This window comes from Melopsittacus undulatus, chromosome 3 (assembly GCF_012275295.1).
Source record: "Melopsittacus undulatus isolate bMelUnd1 chromosome 3, bMelUnd1.mat.Z, whole genome shotgun sequence".
In the NCBI taxonomy this organism is placed as follows: Eukaryota; Metazoa; Chordata; class Aves; order Psittaciformes; family Psittaculidae; genus Melopsittacus; species Melopsittacus undulatus.
The window spans coordinates 48681680-48706060 of NC_047529.1; the positions used below are offsets into that span (position 1 = coordinate 48681680).

General features: G+C 43.5%; 1 protein-coding gene across 1 annotated transcript in view; it reads right to left on the reverse strand.

Annotated features, from left to right (window-relative positions):
- Positions 1 to 23064, reverse strand: part of SNAP91 (synaptosome associated protein 91) — a 68366-nt gene extending 45302 nt beyond the window's left edge. Inside the window, exons 1-3 of the mRNA XM_005153141.2 lie at positions 22908 to 23064; positions 1167 to 1309; positions 35 to 110 (exon numbers count right to left, since the gene is read on the reverse strand). Of these exons, the coding sequence (XP_005153198.1) occupies positions 35 to 110; positions 1167 to 1309; positions 22908 to 23037 (349 nt within the window). The 5' untranslated portion in view covers positions 23038 to 23064. The remainder of the gene's footprint in view (positions 1 to 34; positions 111 to 1166; positions 1310 to 22907) is intronic.
- Between the last annotated feature and the right edge of the window lie 1317 nt (positions 23065 to 24381).

A 24381-nucleotide genomic window follows, 5' to 3' on the forward strand; every position in this document is an offset into this window, starting at 1 on the left:
ATCTTGTTAAGATTGTAGACATGAGTAGGCTTACCATGAGATCCACTTTTGTCCAGAAAATTGCTGAGATTGAACAATGTGTTTCTAGATGCCAGGTACTGAATAAACCTCTGAAACACAAAGTTATTTTCTTATCACAGGCTGTGTCTTGTACCTACTAGCAGGAAGATTACCAGTCTAGTTCCAGCATACACACATAAAAACCCAGATTTTTGTCTTGGCCTGCAACATCTTCCTCAAAACCTTTTTCATCCATTCAGATGAATTACATTTAGTTTAAATATCCTACTGTATACATAAAAAAAATATTCTGGGCAAAACACAAACCAGATTGTGGAAGGAGCAATAAAAATAGTGAATTCTCAAAGAAATTTGAGGAAGCACAAGATTTATCTGCTTACAAAGCAGGATATCCAGGCTACTCTCAGACTTTTCAATCCAGCAGCTCCCAGTTTCAGCCAAGATGAGGGCCTGTTTTAATAACAAGCAAGCCCCACATCAGGTTACAGAAACTAGCAGACTGAAACAGTTACAGAAAGCAAGTCAGAATATTGGAACAGAAAATTAGGACAGAAGTAAAAATTTACACTGTAACAGTGGAGAAGTTCATTGTCTGAAAACACTTACATACAGGCAGGGAGGAATTATTTCACGGTCATACTAGAGCTCTTTAAGTAAGTTTTGGTTTTGTGCAGACATACCAGTCTATACAGGTCAATAAAAAGCAAGGAGGGCAAGGAAAATGCAGTCCAAAAGGCAATCAAGCTGAATTTACAGGTCTAGGAATATTTCAGCACTCATGCAGAGAAGGCAGTTATTTGGATGGCAGTACACGTGCCAGAACATCAACTTCTGACTCAGTCAGAAAGTCCCAGGTAGTCTTCAGTCCTGCATAGCTCTGTTTTCAGAGAGCACATAAATTGTCAACATCCAGCAACAGGCTCCTGCTTGCTTTTATGCTACAAGATGGTAAATTAAGAGTCAGATTATCGGCGTGCCTCCAACTATGTTATTAAAGTTAAGTTTGTTCCTCATCAAGAGTCATTCTTGCCCTTTGTTCTCAGGTCCTTACTAGTTCAAAAAGGATGCCTTTGCACTACTGACATTTTTGGCTTGGAGTCTACTCAATGCCAATGTGGTCTCAAGAGAAAGCTGATTACACTTACCTCATTGCCGTGAACCATTAGATGATGTGTAGTAACTAAGGCTTTGAATACAACCACCCAGCTACTGTTTGTTGCTCTCTCAAAAAGTGTATCAGCCATCTGAGGAATATTCACATTTGTTTCATTAGTTGCTTGGATCAAATCTGTAAGAGAGAGAAAAAGAAAGCATTAGGTGCAACAAACAAAACCAAAAAGTCTGCAGAATGGCCAAGTTGTCAGCCCACCAGGCTGCAGGCCATGGTTGTAACAAATAGCGAGTTCTGTACATTTAAAAAAACCCAAACAAACTGTTAGTATATGCTGACAGCAACACTGGTCTGTCTCTTTCATAAAATGGTACTAGTTTTCCACCAGCTCTGTCCTGAGCTATGCCCCAACCTTTTTCCATCTTCATCCCACATGAAGTTAGGATGCACAACATCACATGGCTTTACTGCTTGCAGGTTTTCAAGTTAATTGTGGCAGTTCACTACCTCTGGGTTAGATGAATAAGTATTACTGAATGCTTCACTCACAAGTAATGCATTAAACACATTGAATATAGTCACATCAGCAAAAACGGGTATCACCAGAAACAAGATACTCTAGTCATCTCAGAGATTAATTTAATCAGTGTGCTATAGCACACCTCCTATAGTCTCTACAGACCTAGACAGCAGAAGAGTACATTCAGGCATGCACCAAGACCTCTTCAACAGTAGAAAGGAAGGCAAGGATAAACATTAGTACATACTGAAGAACAGTAGTTTCCTGCAAGCAACTGCACCTTACATAGAAAAGGTAAGACATTAGACTATCCTGTACATTAGGAAGACGTACACTTGCACAGAAGAGTACATGAAACTAAGGTAAGTACTTAAATCAAACAGCAGGGCAGCAAGCTTGCCACTAGCATCTGTATCTCACAACTACAGGATCTTTGATTTACCATACCACCTATTGCTTACAGGCTCTTGCTAACCAGCCAGCAATGATCTACAAGCTGTTACCTATTTTGAGACACAGCTGGAAACTGCATACTGTAACTACATAACCAAGATCCATGTGATGCCAGACAAGGCTCTAGGAAGATTTCAGGAGACACCTTCATGCACCAAAAAGAGCAAAGAATACAGACCTAATTGTAGGGCTGAGGCTTAAAGTTTGAAGACCTAAGCAAAAAAAGTGTAAAATTTTAACTTACTAGACTAAGCATTATCTGTATTACTAATGAAAACACTGATCTTCTGCTTTCCCCTGAGAGAACAGTAACCACTGTTAATGGTTTTCTATGTAGTCCCCCACACTCCCCTCCCCAACTAGAAATGTTCATCCAACTGTTCAAGTCACTCCGTGATGACAGGTATTCCACCCTAGAAGCAGACAGGTTATTCTGTGACTGATCCTCACACACCTAAACTATGCGAGCCTGCTGTAAAAGCTCTACTGGAGTTCAGTTCACCTGTGCAGCAGGGTCACTTGCTTTCCCTCCCCAACACAGCCCCATATAATGGAGGGCAGTAACACTGCTAAGAGCAGAAAGCCAAGGTCCAGACTGCTGCTAAACTACCCATTCTGCCTCTGCAGGGCAGGGAAAGTCCAGAGGACACGTCTGTCTAAACAGACCAATGAGTGGCATCAGCTATTGAGAACCACATGGTGTGTTCAGAAACCCGCACTGCTGTACCAGAAGCATTCAGAAATTTGTAAATTTATTTTCAATTTGTAGCAATTGATTTTTACAGTATTTTTTACTTCCATTAAACAGACTCAAAAAAGACACAAGAAATCGGTCAGAAACCTGTGAAAACTACAGCATTTGTGTTTAAAACCGTCTTTGGTGTGAGCATAAAAGCTGCAAGCTGTCTTCAGCTTTAGCTGAGTGAAATGGGACATTTCACTGCAATGAGCCAGAAGACAAAAATGGGATCTGTTAGCTAAGTTTGATTTTAAAATGCTTGTTGTCACAGTGGCTTTTGTTTCCATTGTGGTTTTTTTGCAGAAGACTTTCTGAAATGTAAAGCTAATTTCTATAACCTCAGTAATGCTACCCTTGAAGGAGGCAGCTCTGCAGACAACTGAATGACAGCAGCTCAAGCTCAAAGTGCCCCAACAATTCTCCTTGATCTTGTTGAACAAACAGGCCAATATTCTTTTATTCTGTACTGCTGATTAATGCATTATAGAAGACAGAGGTTTGTAAAAGCCTTGAAGCAATTCACAAGTGGCTTGCTCCCTGTTTACCCTGTTCAGAGGTTTTACTGCAGATGACAGCACTTGCCCTTAGTATAAGAAAACATGCATCAAATTTGCAAGCTTTCAGTCCTAAGTTTCAGCACGTAGCTCACTATGGACAAGGGGTGCTATAAATTGTGCATCACATCAGTAGATGTTAGATAATGAAACCTCAAAGGAGTTCACACACAGCAGTGCTGGCAACTGAGTCTGCAGTGCACTACCTATACACTACCACAGCACTACTTCTAACATCACTTAGTCATTTCTGCCTTCTCTCCAAACTGCTGGAGGGTATAGCATCTCAGTCTGCAGCTTTAGAGTAATTATAGTGTGCTGAGTGGAGAGGTATGATTAAATTTAAGCCTAGTACTTTCAAAAAAGAATTAAACCATGCATGGAGATTTTACTCATCATCTGAGGCGGTGGGGGTGGGGAGAGAAAGAGGTGGGGGTTTAATTCTTGCAGAGCTGTTTCCCATTAAGTCACACCACAAAGCTAAGGTACTCAAGCATCCTGTGCTTCTTTCCCCTATACCACAAAGTCTCAGCTTAACAGCAGTTGTCAGCATCTGGAACAACTCACAAGCATAGCTAACTTTAATGAACTCTGTGCAGCAGAGTTTGGTGGCTAAGCTATATTTTACAACAAGAATTAGCAAAATTAGCTTGATTTCAGTGTGGTAGGGAAGAATAGGTACAAGGAAAAAATCTAGGAACTGCATTTTTAAAAGATACCAATTCAGATGTCTATTGATGGGACAGAAACAGTTTTGAAAAGAGACAGTGAAGTTCAGACTTCCAAGCAAGTCACAGATGGTCTTGTTAATACAAAATAGATAGTATTAAATAGTAACAGATGAGGAACAGCCCATCAGAAGCCATATGAAACAACCTTGCAAAGTTGATTCCATTTGAAGTACACACAAGTAGGACAAGGATTAAAGGTACCTTCCTGAGGAATTTTCTGCTGCTGCAGTCATCCATGTCAAGTACACTGACAGCTAATCCCCAAAACCAGAAACTGAGCTCAAATACAAATTCCAAGCAGAGTAAGTAAACAAGAATTGTACAGGAGCAGCAGCAAGTGCCCTCATTGTGACTTTCACAGAAATGAAGTAGTTGGAGAATGAGGACCTATATACCCTTAATTTGAATCCATTTGTTTACCGTAGGACTAAATTACACTTGCCAAATCACAGTACATAACTTTTCCTATTTCCTCTCTTTGCACTTTGGTAGCTGCTATAACAAGCAGTCATTCAGTCTAGAGTTCCTTCTTTCTGTTATACTTTGGACTTGAATACAATTTTTTCTAGTTAAGTTTTAAGATACAAAACCAGTGTACATAGAAGAAATAAATGGTTGACAATTCTTTGACACCATAAGTCTGGTCACCAGTCTTTAAACTCTAACTAGCCAACTTTTTGACCCAGTCTTAAGACATCTGCCACTTAATTAGGGGAGAGAAGCAAAGGTGGAGTATGATTAACACTTTTCATTAACAAAAAGGCAAACCTGACAAATTGAGTAAGATCAGTGGAGGAAGATTCAGTGAGGAAGACTGAAGTAAGTTAAGACACCTTAGCTCTTTATGACTTTTTAGAGACCACCAAAAGATGTGACTAATTTTGGTGTTTGTTAAGCTCATATGGCAAAAAAAGAGAACAAGCAAGAAAGTTTCAAAGTCTTCAGAATATCAGAGTTCTTCAGTCTCTCATTAAAATCTCCATGGGGTAGAGATTTATTAATTACTTTTTTGGCTTGTTTTCTTTTTTTTTTTGTTTGAATTTTTTTGGTTGGTTCATTGTTGTTTTTTTTTTTATGAAAGACATTATATAAGACTTTAAATAACCTTTCTTACTCCTTTACCTTTTCAGATTCTGTTCTGGATCTGGGCAGTGTTTTTTCCTGTTCTCATTTGGGTTCTTTTTATTCAATCCATTAACAAGCAGACCTGGGATTCCCCAGTTCAAAGTTAATTATTAGCAATTTACATTTCAGTATGCAGAGAAGCAGCAGCACTCTGCTGCTTTATCTCTGTACCTCTGTTCAGGGTGATATTGGTGTGAACTTAACAGCAGATGTTGTTCCAGGCTGAATTAACATGCAAGCCTCAGCATGTGACCTGTGTCATACATTCAAGTCCTAAACTTTATCAAATCTGACAGTAACTCCCTTACAGACCTTCCTCACTACAACGCTAAATGCTACGATAGTCTTCACAAGGTTTTTATTCTTGCTTACAAGTACTTAAATAATGCCTTGAACCTACAGAAAAGGACATGAACATGATTGTTCCAAATCCAGGCTAGTCAAGAATAGAAAGAAGTGGCTTAAAGTAAGAATTTACAAGGCTCAACCAAAATGTTTAATAGGCATGTAACAGCACAAGTCCTCCCTTGGAAGACACAGAACTGCATTAGGATGCTACTACATCTTTGGGCTAACCTGTGTAAGAACTGAACTTCCAGATCTATTGAAGGCTGGCCACAAAACAGTACAGGAAAGCAGAACTAAGTTATTGATTTCTCTTCCTATGATAATTCCTCATAAGAATATTAGATGATTTCAATATTGCTGGGTTTGACTATCAAGCAATTCCACAAACAAGAGTCAGAAATTTATCTGAGATTAACCTTTTCACCCTCATTTCACCCATCTCCACAAAAGTGAATCATAATGTGTCCAAGCAGAACAGCAATTCATGCTGTCTCCTCCTTCCTCCCCAAAAGGCTGTGCAAGTTACTACATCTCACCTTAACCCCAGCAAGCCCACACTTTACTGAAGTCCAGCATCTTCCAGATATTGCCTATGCACTTTCAAGCCTGTGCCAACTCAGAGTCTTTGGCAGAGCACATGCTTTTCAGGTACTATAAAGGCTTTCCCAGCAGCTATAGTCATTGTGACTACAAATAACTGCTACCTTCTCTCTCCAGCCTCAATTCAAAGACCTCCCTCTGTCCAAATGTATCTCAGGCTATTGTGAGGACAAATATTTGCTACAGACCCTGAAGTCTGAGGAGTCACAGCAATTAGTCTTTGAACTACACAACCGCATCCCGCATCAAGACAACCTTTAACGCACAATTTCTTCCTCTCTGCCTACTCATAGGCATACTCATACTACCCATACTATTAAGTGTTTTGCAGAAGCGTTTTTTTCTTCTCTATCAATCACATGAAGTCTGCAAGGAGACAAGGCAGATGACTTCAAGTACCAGCAAATTTCTCTTGAAGCTTCCTCCAGTTTCTTAAACTGAGTATTTACTTAGAATCATCTTATTATCACACTACTCCTTTTTAAATACAACAGCTCACCAAATACCTGTTTTGAAAGCAGAGCTGAAATATCTACTGTCAATATACATGGCTGGACTTTATTTTAATGTGCCTTCGTATGGCTGGTGCCCATCCTTCCCCACCATATCTAGGCAAGATATTTGACTGTAAGTCATTTGCAAAGATCACCCCAGCTCATTAGCATTATTAATCCAGTTATGCTGGATTTGTGTTCCGTTTGGTCCTTAATGATTTGTACATCCATCTTTTCCTCTTGAGAGGTTCATGTGCAGCTTCCCTGGAAAGGGGAAGATAAAAGCCAACTGTCAGGTGGTCTTCTACTGGATCTGAAAGGGGATGACCAAGGCAGCTGTCTCCCTAAGAACTAGTGGGGAGAAAGTGTGATTATACCATGTTAAAAAAATTTCTTGCCTTAAGCAACTCCTTCAGGTTCCTTGAACTATAAATACTTTTTACTTAAAAGTTGCCAGAACTTTCAGCTCCACTGCCTCTGGGGGAGAATGATGTGCCTTACCTTTAGTGTTTACATTGGAATTCTCTCCTTGAGAGTGGTACAACTGAAAGATGACATTCAGGCCAGCTACAGAAGCTCAAGTTTAAGCAGCAGTCATTGAGGTTTTAAGTATAGTCTTTAAGACTAGTTACGAATTACTATATATTTCATGGATGAATTCTGAAGCCTTACTAATACCCATGATTTTATTCTTTTTATTCTAAGGAATAAAAGCTTCAATTTTACTCAGGAATTAAGCATCTGGAACGGTACTGCTGTCACCCAGAAGATGGGCTAGACAAACTCCTTAATACAAATGTACTAAGGAAAGCAGCTTTTTTAGCCTCACATGCATGAATCCAGAACACTAAGCAAAGGGGAAAAGGCCCCATGGTCAAAAATATCCTGCCTGTTTTTTTCCTGATGACAGCTACCACAATTTTTTCAAGTAGCTTCACTGTAGGAAAAGCCTTAGTTAAGGATAGAATCTCTCCTCTGTCCAAAGCAGTAAGAAGCTCAGTCTTGAACCTCGTTTGTAGAGAATTCACTTACTCTGGATACCAAAGAATTTGTCTCAGGCAATAAATTCAGCAGAGCAGGGGAAAGAGGAGAAATCACTGCTCTAAATAACCCTAACCCTTTTCTCCACCCAAATCCTATTCTACAACTAACTCAACAGAAACATGTATTTTTCTGTTCAGAGATGAGAATTGAGCAGTTCTGTTTGTGTCAAGATGAAACATTAAGTAATTCTGGAGCTAGATGTGCCACTTCTCTATTTTGTTGACTTATGACAAACAGTACCTAAGCCACAAACCATCATTGTACTACCTTTTTTGCACAGTTTGAAATAATTTAAGATATACAAAAAGCCATTTGCATTTTGTGGACACCGACCAATGGTTATAAGCAATTCTCTTGAGAAATGCTCTTCACCATCCTACAGTAATATGGGATCTTAGATGCCAAAATCTAGGGGAGGAAAGGATGTGGAAAAAACCCTAATAACATTACAAGTAGTATTTGTGTTAAGCATTTGACTAATAACTTTGCATAAGAAAGAATTTTTATCCCACATGGCAGATCTCAGACCTCATTCTACAAGCCATTTCCTTCAGCAATTCAAACCTGGAGGCCTTAAGCAAAGTACGCATTAGTTTAGAGAAGAAATATGAAACTGCAGCCACCAGCCAATCTTCTGCCAAGCTTTCAAGGCATTTATTCAATTTCCTTCAAGGGGTAGGATTGTTCTCTCCATCCATGCAAGCATTAAAGTGACAGTTCCATTGCATTCCAGGTCCTGCTGCAAACAACACAACAAGTTTAAAGGGGGTATACTGTTGCAAGATTATTGCTTAGAAACATAAAAGTCAGTAAGATCCAATTAATTGACTACTGCAACTGGATACCAGGATTACAGCTGTGGCCTATGTTTATCCTTCCATGAGGGTGAACAACCCCTAACATTGCCTGTTGATTATAGCAATTCGTATCTCTTATCACTTAGGTGTTTCCTGGTATATCAGTAACAGGATCAGCTGCAAGTTTTATCCAGAACAGCACAGCTATGCCAGAAAATTAAGAATTTCAGGTTTGCCACAGCAGCATTGGGTTATTTACTGTAATATCTGTACTATAGCGTTTTCTAATCAGCCTGTACATGTTGGGCTGATCTTACACTCCAGCCATACCTGGCAGAAAGTGGTGATCAACTGAAGTATGGTACATAAGCTATCTGAGTTGCTGTGCTCCCTCCATTTTTATTCCAAGAATGCTTTCCACCTAAAATGATCTAATTTCCTCAGAAAAACACTTAATTTTTAATGAGCTTGTAGAAGCAAAACTGTCACTAGCCTATCAACTCTGCCCAGAATAGCAATTTGTGATCCACTACAGATCTGAAACTGAAAACACATTGGAAGCAACCTTTACTATACCAGTGAAAGAAAAATCCTATCCTTTTGCTGTACAGACATGTGAGTTTACGTCTCAGAAATGTACAAAAAAACAAACCAAAACCTAACATCAACTACCAGTAGACTTCATTCTTCAACATGAACCTGCTGCCTTTCATATACTGCAGATTTCTTGATGTTGAAAATAAGTTCTGTAAAATTCACTGGAACATCTACTTGAGAGATGGAAGATGCAGTTAGGACTACTAGTATTTAAAAACCTAACAGAAGTAAGTTGCTACCCAACAGTTCAAAGTCACCAATGCTTCTGGAAGATGTGTTTGCCACTGGCAGTGGAAGTCTCCCATCGAGCTATTGATGAATGGGGAAATTGGAATCCATCACACAAGGTTCACATCCAGGCAGCAAAGCTTCACGTAGGGTCAGATCTCTAGACTGGAACACCTAGAAGAGTCAGTTAAACTCCTAAGCATGATATGGAGTAGAGTTTTGAAAGGTAGCTTCTCAGAGCATTGCCTAAGCAACTTTGAGCTTCCTGATAAACAAGAGGAAGTTATTTAAACTCACCTATTACAAACACAACAAACTTTGTGTATTGATACTCCTGCAATTCACAAATAACAGAGCAATTGGAAGTTTAAATCAAGTGTAGCAAAACTAAAAAGACTGTGGCTTAGAATGCAATATCAGATCACAAAGTCACAGGCAAGCTTCATATATGAAAATAGCATTATGTTTCAGATGCCAGTAATCAAACATCACTCATGACAAAATGTATATGTTTTCAAAACCCTGACACAGTGGATATGCTGGCTTCCTCTTGCTGCCCCTCAGCAGAAAGTACATTCTTCTATAAATAGGTTTACATGAAGCTATAAAGCTTAAAGAGCTACAGGCCAAATAACTATTCTGTGAATTCCAGAGTCAAACAGCAAGATCCAAACCCAAGTCTGCATTTTAAAAAGTTAGGTTTTAAAACTTCAGGGTTGCTAAAGAACTGCTGCAATGAGATGTCAAAGCTTTTGTCTATATTTGACCTCTACATAATGAGAAACAGCAGCCTTCCATGCCAGGAAACAGGCCAGCTGGCTTCCCTCTTCATACAAGTCCTACACTCTCTGAAATGAGAAGTGAAAGTAAGAGTTCTTTTAAAAGAGGTTTGAACTCCCACTTAAGTGCATCTCTGTGGGCTCTTCAATTACGTGTAAGGATATATGATCTAGCTAGTGCAGTCCTGCACTGTGGCAAGATAACCAAACATCACTGCCTTATTTTGAGGCCCTCCCTCTAAACTTGTAAACTTGCATACACTTCAGGAATGTGGGCGACAAATCAGCATGTTTTATTCATGCTTTGAGCAGTCATGTCTTCCTCTCACTTCTGTGAAGGATCATTTTAGAACATTCTGTAAACTATCAGAGAGACTTAAGAAATATAAGAAAACTACGCCAGAGGCACTAGGAGCTTGCCAGGCACTGCAGGTTGACCGCTGACCATCTGCTATGGAAGCACCTGCTGCCACTGTGTCATCTGCATTTGTGCCAAGCCAAGAGTCAATCTGAAGGCATCAGCTACACTTTCAGTAGTCAAGGCACAGTCTTGCCTCACTGCTTTAGGACAGCAAAGTTCAAGACACTTTCTTGAAAAGATATGTTCTTTGTCCTTTAAATACACGGTAGAATAATCTTAGCCCAAGTGGACACCAACCTCTCCAGTCTACTCTTACCAGGGTTTCAGCCATAACCAAGTATCCCAAATACCAAGAAACACCTATCAAAGAACATATTTTATTTTTCATTCCTGCTCTAGGAAAGGAAAGCCACCTAAGCAAAGCACAAGGCTCAACTGTTTCATTAGAGCTTTGGGGCCCAACTACAACAACCACCAACTTGCTTTCTACCTGTGGTAATGTTGTGTATTGGCTTACAACCAAGAAAATAGTTGATTGCCAGAAGGCAGATCCAAGTTGCAGACACATCCTGCCCGCAACTTGCAGTTCTCAGTACATAAGAGAAGCTGGGTGTGCTTTTTTGGTGACATTCAAACATGATCATTTCCTGAGGTGAGCAGCTCTGGAGAGGATGCCTTCAGCACCAGAGCACGGGTCTTGATCCTGAACAGCAAGAGCCACCAAGGGAGCCCCAAGTTCTCATCAGGTCTTGCCCAGGAGATGGCAGCTCTGATGACTGAGAGGACAGCAGTGCTATCCCTGCTGCCAGGAGGGACAGCACTGCCCCGAGTGAATAAAACACCACCCTTGGGAGCACAAGCGACCAGGAGCACGGTAGTTTGCAGAGGCAGGGTGAGTGGAAAGGGTTCAGTAGCCCAGCAGGCTGCAGAGGTGAGCTCAGTCAGTGGTCATCGAGACAGTGCTCTAGGATGTCATCCTCTCAGCAGAAAGCAAAGAAAACCAAGTTCTCTCTGCTGGCCAGGAAGTATATGGAGACACAGAGGTCCCTCATAAGCACGCAACTGTCCAGGCATCTGGCCGCAGCAAGTGCCAGAGCGTGACAGCGATGTTAGACAGTAGCTGTGTAAGATGTCAGTAGATGGATGATTTGCTCTGCATGGTGTGAGAGCTATGGGAAGAGATGGAATGGTTAAGGAGGGTAAGACTCAGAGAAGGAAAAATCCAGGAGGTACTCCAAGGGTGTGGAACATGAACTTCCTAACCCAGCTGATTAGTGAACCAACTAGGGGAGATCCCGCTTGTGCCTGGCTAGATTTGTTGTTCTCAAACAGAGCGGGACTGGTGGGTTATGTGATGGTTTGAGGCCATCTTGAGCAAAGTGATCACAAAATTATTGAATTTTCAATGCTTGCAGGAGTCAGCAAGGAGGCAGCAAAACCTCCACCTTAAACTTTAATTTTGGCTTGATTAGGATGCTGGTTGGCAGAATTCCTTGGGAAACATTACTGAAGAACAAAGGGTCCAGGAAGGCTGGACACTCTTCAAGAATGAAATCCTTAAGGCACAGGAGCAAGCAGTCCTTATGTGTCAAAAATCAAACCAGGGGGAAAGACCACAAGCCTAGCTGAACAGGAGATATTGCCTGAACCAGGAAAAAGAGAATAATTTATCACCTGTGGAAGAAAGGACTGTCACCCCATGAAAAATACAAGGATGCTGTTAGGCTACTTAGAGAGACAGTCAGAAAGGCAAAGGCACAGCTGGAACTAAATCTGGCCACTGCCATAGAAGATAATAAAATGTACTTTTACAAATATACTAATACAAGTAGGGCCAAGGAGAACCTCCATCCTCTACTGGATACTAGGGGAAACCCTGTGACTGAGGATGAGGAAAAGACTGAGGTACTTAATGCTGCCTTTGCCTCAGTCTTTAATAGTCACACCATTCATCTTCAGGGTACTCAGCTCCCCGAGTTTGATGGCAGAGATGAGGAGCTGACTGAAGTGCCTATAATTCAGGAAGAAATGGTTAGCAACCTCCTGCTCCATTTAGACATAAACAAGTCTATGGGGGCAGATGGGTTACACCCAAGAGTGATGAAGAAGCTGGCAGAGGAGCTTGCTAAGCCACTCTCCATCATCTATCAGCAGTCCTGGTCCAGCAGGCAGGTCCCAGAGGATTGGAATTTGGCCAATGTGATGCCTCTCTACAAAAAGGGCAGGAAGGAAGATCGTAGAAGCTGGAGATAGTACTGGAGCAGATGATTCTAAGTGAGATCACAAAGCACATGCAGGAAAACAGGGAGATCAGGCCCAATCAGCATGGGTTCATGAAAGACAAGTCCTGCTTGACCAATCTGATCTCCTTCTATGATGAGATGACCCACCTGGTTGATGAGGGAAAGGCTGTGGACATTGTGTATTTGGACTTCAGTAAAGCATTTGACACTGTCTCCCACAGCGTTATCCTGGGAAAGCTGGCTGCTCATGGTCTGAACAGAAGGAATCTTCATTGATTTGGAAACAGGCTGGAGTACAGAGAGTGGTGGTAAATGATATCACATCCAGTTTGTGACCTGTCACTAGTGGTGTCCTTCTGGGCTTGGTATGAGGGACAGTGTTATTTAACATAGAATCATAGAATAGTTAGGGTTGGAAAGGACCTTAAGATCATCTAGTTCCAACCCCCTGCCATGGGCAGGGACACCTCACACTAAACCATATCACCCAGGGCTTCATCCAACCTGGTCTTGAACACTGCCAGGGATGGAGCATTCACAACTTCCCTGGGCAACCCATTCCAGTACCTCACCACCCTAACAGTAAAGAATTTCTTCCTTATATCTAATCTAAACCTCTGCTGTTTAAGTTTCAACCTGTTACCCCTTGTCCTATCACTACAGTCCCTAATGAATAGTCCCTCCCCAGCATCCCTGTAGGCCCCCTTCAGATACTGGAAGGCTGCTATGAGGTCTCCACGCAGCCTTCTCTTCTCTCCAGGCTGAACAGCCCCAACTTTCTCAGCCTGTCTTCATATGAAAGGTGTTTCATGCCCTTCTTGTGTTGAGGACACCAGAACTGCACACAATACTCCAGGTGAGGTCTCATGAGAGCAGAGTAGAGGGGCAGGATCACCTCCTTCGACTTGCTGGTCACGCTCCTTTTGATGCAGCCCAGCATACAGTTGGCTTTCTGGGCTGCGAGCGCACACTGAGGCCAGCTCATGTTCATTTGCTCATCGACCAACACCCCCAAGTCCTTCTCTGCAGGGCTGCTCTGAATCTCTTTTCTGCCCAACCTGTAGCTGTTCCTGGGATTGCTCTGACCTAGGTGTAGGACCTTGCACTTGGCATGGTTTGACATCTTCATTGATGATCTGGATGAGGCGATTGAGTGCACCCTCAGTAAATTTGTGGACAACACCAAGGATCTGAAGATGGATGTGGACAGGACTGATGGGTTGTGGTCAGTGGCATGAGGTTCAACAAGGCAAAGTTCTGGGTCCCGCACTTGGGCAACAACAACCCTATGCAATGCTACATGCTTGAAGAAGAGTGGCTGGAAAGCTGCTTGGTAGAAAAGGACCTGGGGGTGTTGATTGACAGCCACTGAACATAAGCCAGCTTGTGCCCAGGCAGCCAAGAAGGACAACAGCATCCTGGCTTGTATCAGAAATAGCATAGCCAGCAGGGCCAGGGCAGTGATCATCTGCCTGTACGTGACACTGGTGAGGCTGCATCTTGAATCTTGTGTTCAGTTCTGGGCCCCTCACTACAAGAGACATTGAGGTGCTGGAGTGGATCCAGAAAAGGGCAGCAAAGCTGCTGAAGGGTCTGGATCCCAAGTCTGATGAGGAATGGCTGAGGAAACTGGGGGTGCTTAGTCTGGAGAAAAGAAGGCTCAGGAGAGACTTTATTGCTCTCTACAACTACCCAAAAGGAGGTTGTAGTGAGGTGGGGGTGAGTCTGTTTTCCCAAATAACAAGCGATAGGAAAGAGGTAACAGCCTCAAGCTGTGCCGGGGCAGGGGGACAGATTGGATGCTAGGAAAAAGTTCTTCACAGAGAAGGTGACCAGGCACTGGAACAGGCTTTCCAGGTAAGGGGTGGGATCACCATCCCTGAAGTGTTCAGTAACTGCAGATGAGACCCTCAGTCATATGGTTTAGTGGTAGTCTTGGAGTCCTGGGGTAATGGTTGGACTTCATGATCTTAAAGGTCTTTTCCAACCTAGTGTTTCTGTGATTCTATGTACTCACAAAACCTCCTCTGCAAGAAATCCAATAGGTAGAAAAACAGATTCTAAGAATGGCAACCAACTGACACACTGCGTCAGCTCAAATGGCCAGGGTACAGATTATGTAAATAAACAGCATTAGCATGAAACCAGGACTTTTCAGCATCCAATCCCTTTCATTAAACTAAGTTAAGATACAGATAGAATCTAGAATAAAGCATGAGATCACATTATCCTAGGCAGGCAGAAGGACCAGAAGAGTATTTAGACTTGGTCTGGAAGTCAGTGGTAAATACAGAGCACTGCCATTTCTCATACTGTGCCTACCACTAAGTGTTAAGCCTCAGACACCCAGTGGATGCACCATTTACAAGCAGCCTAGAAAACACTGTTCAAGTATACCACCTACAGTCACGGTGACATTTCAAAGCTGATGTCCAATACCATTTGTGGCACTAGTCCCTGTTGATGCCATATTCCATGTCCTAGTGGACTACAACTCTCAACTGCTTCAACAAATGTGCTTCACAATCTAAAGAGAACTTTCAATGAACCCAAGCATCTTACTGGCTACCAGCTATGACTGTTGAATATACCTCTGAGCACACGCATGCAAAACTTGTTTTGTATTGATTTTCAGTGTTTTCAAGCAGCTCTGCAGAAGTAAATGTGATCAAACCAGCAAGAATAAAAGTATTGAAAACAGCTTTAAGGTTCTAGTATGCAGTTTGCAAGACTCGCAAAAAAGCAGACTTAACTATACTCCGCAAAGGGACAAGCTGCCCTCTGCCAAGTTTTCTGATTGCCTTCTAACAATTGCCAACATCTGGGGTTTTTTTCATATTTTATTTATTTTATTTAAGCCACCAAGCTCTCATCCAAACAAAATTTTGGCCAGTACAAAAATCAAGCAACCATGCTGAGTCTGCTGGGGTGGGATGCTCTAATATCAACTTACCAGTGAAGCTTCACACTGCAACCTTGCTGGTACTGCTGACTCAGAGGAAAAAAAGTACTGCTGGAAAACCCTGCGCTACAGATCACTGCCTTCAAAGCTACTAAGAAGGCTTCTTTTACCACGTCATTTAGTGCAAGTTCAGGGTTCAGCCCTGTGCTAGATGACACGGTCTTTCAGCACACTTGATGTCCTGTGCCAAGATTCAGATCCCAATTTCCTGGCTTGCTTTATTCCTTGCTTTTTACTTTTCATGGTACTTGAAACTCCTCTCTCTAAGGCAGGCAGAATATTGTTCCTAATCTGCCTGCCACGTGTTGAAGATTCAAGTTTCATCTGACACTCATTGGGAAGGCTACTCTATTTCCCCAGGCACACACCAGAACTTGTGCTTTTCCACCCTTACCCACACTGTGATCTCTGACTTGAAAAGAAGCTCCAAAAAAGAACAGGACATGTTCACTTAATGATACTGTTTGGTACCACTGACTCATCTTTAGACTATAGTAAGACTGAGGGAAGGGATATAATGTCATCCCCCACAACCCCAATTTTCCTCACTCCCAGAAACATCGGGGCCAATAACTTCAACAATACCACAGCTGACTGAGGAAGGTCTCTCTTTTCTTTGGGGTACATTGAATACACATGGCAAGGGGTTTTTGGGGGAGGGGAAGAACACTGCAGCTGTGACCTCTGAGAGCAGGGGTCTCCTCCACAGGCTGTAGGGGATATCTGCTTCAGCACCATGGAATACTTTCTGTGCCACCTCTAACCCTAGTGTTCCCTCTGCCATTTCTCACTTTCTCCTTCCTCCTTCCTCTGTCCAGTATTTTTTGCCCTTTCTCAAGTATGCTTTCCTGGAGGTGCTGTAAGCTTGGTGGATGGGCTCAGCTGTGTCCAGTGGTGGACCCACTGTGGAACTGGCTGCATCTGGCACAGAGGATGCCCTGTAAGGGTGGGGAGGCACTGGAATGGGTTGCCCAGGGAAGCTGTGAATGCTCTGTTCCTGGTGGTGTTCAAGGCCAGGTTGAACAGAGCCTTAGGTGACATGGTTTAGTGTGAGGTGTCCTTGTCCATGGCAGGGGGGCTGGAACTAGATGATCTTAAGGTCCTTTCCAACCCTAACTATTCTATGATTCTATCTCTTCTCACAGTGGCAGCCCTTGCAGCAAATCCCTTGCCAAGGACACCAGTACCAGGGGAAGGTAGTAGGGTAGGAAGAGCAAAGTAGTCTCCAGTATCTTGAACACAGGCAGAAAAAATATTAGAAGCAGGTGTGCTTTTGCTGTGCTACCATTTCTTCAGAAGTGGGGACAAACTGGGCAGCAAATTCTCCTCTTTGGCTACTAGCTTCTCCATCCAGCAAGAATCAAGGAAGACAAGTAGCATCCAAAAAGCTTTATGCCCTTCAGAGTTATCCTGACTGACATCTACCTTTAAGCACTTCACAAGGCAGAAACAGAAGCATGGACCAACCACACCAACAGAGCATTTTCCTGGAGACTTCACAGAACTCCTCACTATCAGGACAGGCCCAGACATGGCAGACATAGAAGATGGAGAGTTTAAGAGCCAGGCTGAAAAACCAGAGGCATGGATCAAATCAAACCACAGGTAACCAAACTGCACATTTGTTTATTTGTTTTAAAGAAGTTAAATTGCTGCCACCCAGGATCTACAGGAGTAACATAATGAGACTATTATGAAACATATTCAGCTACTAAATAGTTAATCAGGTTAAAGCTATGGAGTGGTCACTGCCATACTGACCATCTCATGAATAAAGGGCCTCAGAGAAGGATACAGCTACTCCATTTTCATGGAAGCTACTCATGGAAGTCAGTACACCAGAAAGACCTGACTTGTCCCAGAACTTGTCATCCATGACCTTGACAAAGCATGTTTAACAGAAGGATCTTGATGACTCCTGAAAACTGACTAACATATGCCTTCAGCTTAGGAAAAGCCAAGAACGGGGGGAAGGGTAGGCCTAGTCAATCTAGCTTTATCAAGTTACGCTATTTGGATGAAAAAGTTTAATATTACACTGTCTATCCACTCTTCTGTTTCCTCGTTCTCCTTTACTTTCCTTATGCACTGCACCATAAGATGACTTAGAACAGCTCAGATGCACAAGATCAAGTGATCCTGCCCTGTTTCAACCTTTGTATCTTAACATGAATTCAAACTTCCACCCAGCTTCAAATATACTTTGAAAAATTACTAGTTAGCAAAGTCTTAGTTTAATTAAAGGACAGCTTTCTCTTGTTACTACACATGCTCTAAAAACAGTATAGGGCCAGGGGAAACTGAAAGTTAATGCCATTGAAATACTTATGATCAACTAATTTAAAAAGCCTTATTAGCTCCCTTTACCCATGACAGACCTTCCTACTCCTATTCAGGGATCCACATACCTCCAACTGAAGTGAGTTTTCAGTCCCATTTTGGGAAAGAACATGGAAGAAGCACACAGAATCAGAGACTGATGGCAGGTCCTTTTACACACACACATCCCCCCCACACACACACGTGCTAATCCAACATCAAACAATGAATTACAGAAAACAACTGCTTGCTTGGATTGTTTCTTTTCAGGTGTGAAAGAAATTCATTGGGGTGACAAGAAGGAGTTCACGATTTAGAATACACCCCAGCTGTGACAAGTAAAACCAAGACACTATATCACAGCCGATCTTTAATGCTAACTCTTTAAGTCAGTTCTCTTGTACATGGAAAGCCTGACAAATTACTGTCATACAAGATATATAGTGAGACACACAAAAGTAGTTGCATCAGTAAAATGCAAAGGATTATGCCCAGTTTGTACAGGGACTCCATTCTTGGCAAGTTTCTTGAAGGTACTTCCATGGCTGTGAAGACAGTGTCACCTGGACTGCAGAGCAATGCAGTCCTTGTGTATCTGCACTACTCCCACTAGGAAAGGGCCCCGAGTGCCAACAGACTTGGAACACTCCCCAGATCACTTCAACAACAAACAACTTATGAAATACACATCCAAGCTAACCTTAATAGTAACTGAAGTCTAGTGAGTCAAAATAGCTTCACTGACCTCCACCTCTCCCAGAAAAACAGACATATTCCTCATGAATGAGACAGACTAGACTAAGACTAACCTGTGGGATGTAGCAACTTTACTGAGCCTAGAAAAAAAGCTTAACCCATTGCTTTTGATCAATAGCTAGCTCTGTTCTAACACTACAGACCACCATGATTCAAATTTGTTAGGTCATCCCCAGAGTCTGCAGAAGAAAGGCAAGACAATGCAGGAACAAAACAACGACACCAGTCCTGCAATTCAGTTACCAGCATGAATTTGACTATAAACTTCCTTTTAGAGCCTTTGTCAGCCACATACAAAATGCGAAATTAGACTTAGGATGTAAAATATCCCTACACATACACAGGTCATCTCCATAGCCACAGAAAATCAAGTCCTGATTTTCATCTGCTTTGTTTCCACATTTCATTAAAATCTTCCAGCTCTTGATCAGCCCTCCAGGAGGGCCTTCTACCTTATGAGAATTATTTTGAAGAAGTTAGGAGGCATCACATGGCATTTTAGAATACAGAGCCCAGAACTTCCTCCTGCTGCAAAACAATTCACTCAACAGAATAAGTCAAGGAAAATCCCAGCCATTTGCATCATTTTCAGAATCAGGAACTTGTTACAACCAACTGCAGATGCAAGAGCCTCACTGGTTTCCAAGTCACTTCCCTAAATGAAAGCTTGACTGTCTGTTTCTGATAAACATCCCTTATGAAAGGAGCTGAGTTCAGGTCTACCTATTTTTCCCTCATCTAACGTGTGCTTCAACATTTGAAAGTCAAGTTATTTCCTTTCTCCAAAAGCTTCTCCCTGTTGATTCCACCAGTCAACCCCATCTCAGGCTGAAAGCTGCCTTTTACTTGTCCAATACAATTAAACCCTTGGTGTAGCTTTAACCCATCTTTCAGAACAATTCTGAGATTAAAACTTCTATGCTGTGCACTAGGATTACATTCCCAGCTGTATATAAGTACAGCTTATATACTGTTAACGTAGCCCATTTATCTCACTCACCCACTCTGCAATGGCACTTCTCACTGCATCAAAATCAAGTTGCTAATCCCTACTTCTTCATGGGAATACCTCCCTCATTCGCAGTATCTAACTGTAACTTATTTAACACAACCTGGTGAGCCTAAGGAGATGAATACGTATTACTGTGGTGACTTTACAACATGATTTGATTACATCCAAAAGGGTCAGAGCTCTAACATGCCAACTGCAATGGCATGCACAAACCATCCTGGATTTACATTCCTTTTTTCCCCCCACAGGGACTTGGGAAACGCATCTAACACCACCTGGTACTACTTCCAGCAGTTGCTGGAAATTTCCCAGCAATTATTCCTGTATATGATAGCAACCTAACCATACTTCAGTACTTCTTTGCATGACAAGCCTGTGCAACACAAAGAGCCAAAGGACGGCCACTCCACAATATCAATATTAATGCCTGTATTTGAAATCTACACCAGTACAGAAACCTACACAGAGTTAAACACTTAGCAGCTCAGTTTTTGTTCACAGAAGACATTGACTCTGTTCTCTCCCTTCTTCATACGCATGCACTCATACCCAAATCATGCTTTTTATTCCTCAGAGCAAATTCCCTCTAAGCAGTACTCACTAAAAAAAGAATAAAACTGAACCTAAACCAAACAAAATACCCACCCCCACACCTTGTCATTTATCATCTTTCCGTAACCCTCTGTAACTAACATCTTCTGCAGAAAACAGATGAGTACAGGCATCATTGTGTCTGTCCTCACATGACTACTTAATTCATGTTAAACAGTTGATCTCTCCATTTAATTTACAAAGCTCAGTTGCTAAGCACAGCAGTGGAAGATAGGCTGTGTGGCCTGACACCTGGCCACTATGACACTAAATAAAATTCTGGTGTTCCCCAAGGACATAGAACCCCTACACCAATAACAGAATTACAGCTCTTCATAAAGCATCATTCCAACCACTGCTCTCTGGTACCTGAAGTTTTGGCTACATCCTTCACAGATTGACTCAAACCTCATCTTAAAACACTGGCAAGTTTAACCTTTCATTCCCTTCTCCACATCTTCCAATGTTATTTATCCAAATTGAGAGGCAACCATGTAGCTCAGAGCTACCTCCACCTAGCAGTACCTTCTGCATGCGTGGGGCATTGCTCTTTCAGAGGATGAACTTGTAATTTGCTCTCTCATTACAGTATATAAAGCCTATTTTAACACTTGTCCACAAGATATAGTCAGAGTTAAAGGAACTGCCTTTCAATTTATAGTTATGGGAAGCCTCCAGTTTAAGAGCCTGAGGATATAATTTTCTTTTCAAGCATGAACCTGATGCTCATTTTTGTGGATGTCTGCAACCTGATGTCCACAATTTTGAATGTGCGTATCTCCCACCGACAAGATTCTCTTTAATACCAGATAGTTAAACCCTCAACTGTTACATGCAGCTTGTAAGATAGAAAGAAAAATAAACAGGGATATATCTTGCCAGGAAATTATACTTTCTCTTCCTCTTGTGTGTCTTACATGCAGGTGGGCATGAAACTGCATGGAATGCTACCAGCTTCAGTCTCCCCCACATACATTTTCTGAAGTAGCAATGTTTGCCTCAATATCCAAACACAATCCCTTTCCAGACCTTAATATAGCACCTGCCTGTTTAATCCTGCCTATTCCAGACAGTACTTTCATTTATATGTATACACATGCGTGTGTGTATAAATACACTCAGAGACACAGCATGATTTTAAATACATGAGCTATGCTTTTTTTTAAGCTAAAGGTTCTAGTATCAGATACAGCAGGACAATCCACACACAAACTACAGATTAAGAAGGGCTGATAGCCACCAAATACAGAAGACATCAGTAACCACAATGATTTTTTTAAATATACAAGAAAACAAGAGAGAATGTGTGGTGATACCAAGACCACTGATCTATTTAAACATTGGTGTAGACTCGAGTCAGTCTTCAATGTTGCTCACATCAGCATCTCTTAGAAATACATACACGAGTATTCAGATATACTGGAGGAACAACATGCTGTTTGCCACTTCAAAGGTTAGCTATGAAGTCATTAGAACTGAAATCTGGAACTATTTTCCAGAAGTAACAGTACCTCCTTTTAAGAAATACAACATCACCAGAATTGTACTTACATGCACCTGCACCAGCATTACTTAGTAATGGACAGCTTGGTATGAAACCTGCTTTTCTTTACTTGAAGATATTTCGTACCAAACCAAAGCAAAACAAAAATCCAACGGGAAGAACACTTAACTGGGACAGTAAAGCTTGCTGTTGATCTACTGAGTTCAATGCTGGACACAGGTGGTAAACAAGACCAATTAACATGGTGTTAATAAAATTCCTTCATCATTCTACTCCTTGGTGTCTCCAAGCAGGGACTGACAGTTGAGCGGGTTGAAAAGAAATGAAATTGACAAGACAAAACATCACTAGCTCATTGTTTTCTATGAAACTTTTTGACTTCAACATTGCTTTATGCAGTCCAGAATAGATAATAAATCTATGATACAAAGCCACCAGCCACCTTCAATGAAACATGATGTAAACTGTTGGCAGCCTATGAAGTTTCTGTCACATATTTGGTACCTCAGTACAACAGGCTTTAAACTCTCCATAGGTTCCTCAATCTACAGCATAGCGTTATCCAAGTGCATTGTCATTTAAGCACACCGTCACCTAAACATCTTCACAAGTCTGCTGTGGATACCACCACATTCCTGACAGTGCTTGGCCAGCTCCTGAAGTAGCATTTATGCCTCTGCCTAACTTAATCCTGACAAAAGTAGGCTATGACAAGTGCATGCCCATTCTGCCCTGTGCCAAATTCTCTCCGATCTTCCTGTGCCCCTGCTCCACTTCACACTGCCTTCCTGGATAAAAGGCAAGAGGTCATGAGGAAAAAAAGAAAAATGGCCGAAAAAGCATCATTATGCAATAAGAGAAGAAATGTAATAATAACTCATCCTCTCATGGAGATTTCTCATAACCCTTATGGTTTGGAAGCGTGACAGTCAGGCAGCCCAAAGGCACTCTAAAGGGCCCAGCTGTCAGCCTCCTTCACCCCGGGCCTTCTCTGGGGAAACAGAAAAGGGGTGCTCACAGTCCAGGTGCTTCTTCTTGGGCCCCATCACTTCATGCGTGGTAGCCTTGCATACGGCTCTGGCTACGGCAGATCCCGTAACGCTGTACTGAGCAGCTGCGATGCGATCTGTCAGCGTCTGACCCGACATCTTCGACTGGCGTGCCTGCTGCTGCTGCCTGCTCTGCAGAGGCGGAAAACACGGGAGGGGAAGGGGAGATTCCGGGTTTATCGCCGACGGGAGGCGGGGGCGCGCAGAAACACACACACGCACGGACACACACGCACAATGGTCCTTCAGGCAGCCGGGCCCCTCCCGAGGAGCAGCCCCCCGCCCCGTTGTGTGAGCCTTTGCCTCCCTAGAAGCCGCCTGGGGCAAAAAAAATATAGGGTATTTGAGATGCTGCGGGGAAAGGATGAAGGGGAAATAACGATGGGAGCAGAAGGAGGCTGCACATAAATAGCGTACGATGCCGCGGGAGTGGGGGGAAAGAACCCCCCCATACAAACACACCTGCTCCGGCAGCGCCCGCCCCCCGAGCCGGCCCGCGGAGGAGCCACCGCCGCGCCCCGGCCCCGCCGCAGAGCCCGCCCCGCCGCCTCCCCGATGGGAGATTATGGCACCGTTGCGCCATGTTATGCCCTCCCGCTGCCTCCCCCCACCGCCACCCCCCGGCCCCGGTGGGAAGCGGGGCGCCGCTGATGCGGCGGCACCCAGCGCCATGCAGCAGCCCGGGGCGGCGCGGGTCTGCGAGGGGAGAAGGGGATGAAGCGATTGCCAGCGGCCGACCTGTCAGTGAGTCCTTCCCTCCCGTCCTCCTGCCGCTGCTCCTGGGAGGACACCTCCGCCTCCCGCCGCGCTGCCCGCTGCCGAGGCGCCCCACGGTGCAGCCCTCCCTTCCCTCCCCCCCGGCCCCGACAGCCCCAGGTGCGGGGCGGGCTGTCCCTTCCGGCCGCCGGGGATGCGCTGGGCGTCCACGCCCGGGAGCCGCCGCTGCTGATGCTGCTGCTATTTCCAGCCGGAGGCTTAATCCTCCCGCAGCCTAATCCCCGCGCTACTGCCGCAGCAGCGCCGCCCCTACCCCGGTGCAGAGGGCGGGACGGAGCGGAGAGGAGAGGAGCGGACCGGCGCTGCCGTTACCGCCGCAGATCGGTAGCCCGGCGCAGTCAGGTGACCCGGTGCGGTGCGGCCGGGCCGCCCGGTACCGGGGGGCAAAGCCCCCCCTCCACCGCCGCGCCTCTTAAAGGGGACGCAACCCGCCAGCCCGTTCGGTAGGTGTGCGGTGAGGTGCGGCCCTGACCGCCACCCCCATCCCCACCTCGCCTGCCGCTTCCCGGAGGTGCTCCCACCGGGTGCTGGGGAGGGTGGGAGCCGAAGCCACTGATACGTGCCCTGTCTGCACAGGGGTTAACTCTTAAAGTAATACACAGCGGGATCCTAGAGCTGCATATGCACTAGATTGCTCCAGAATCTTTCTATGATGTTGTTATTGTT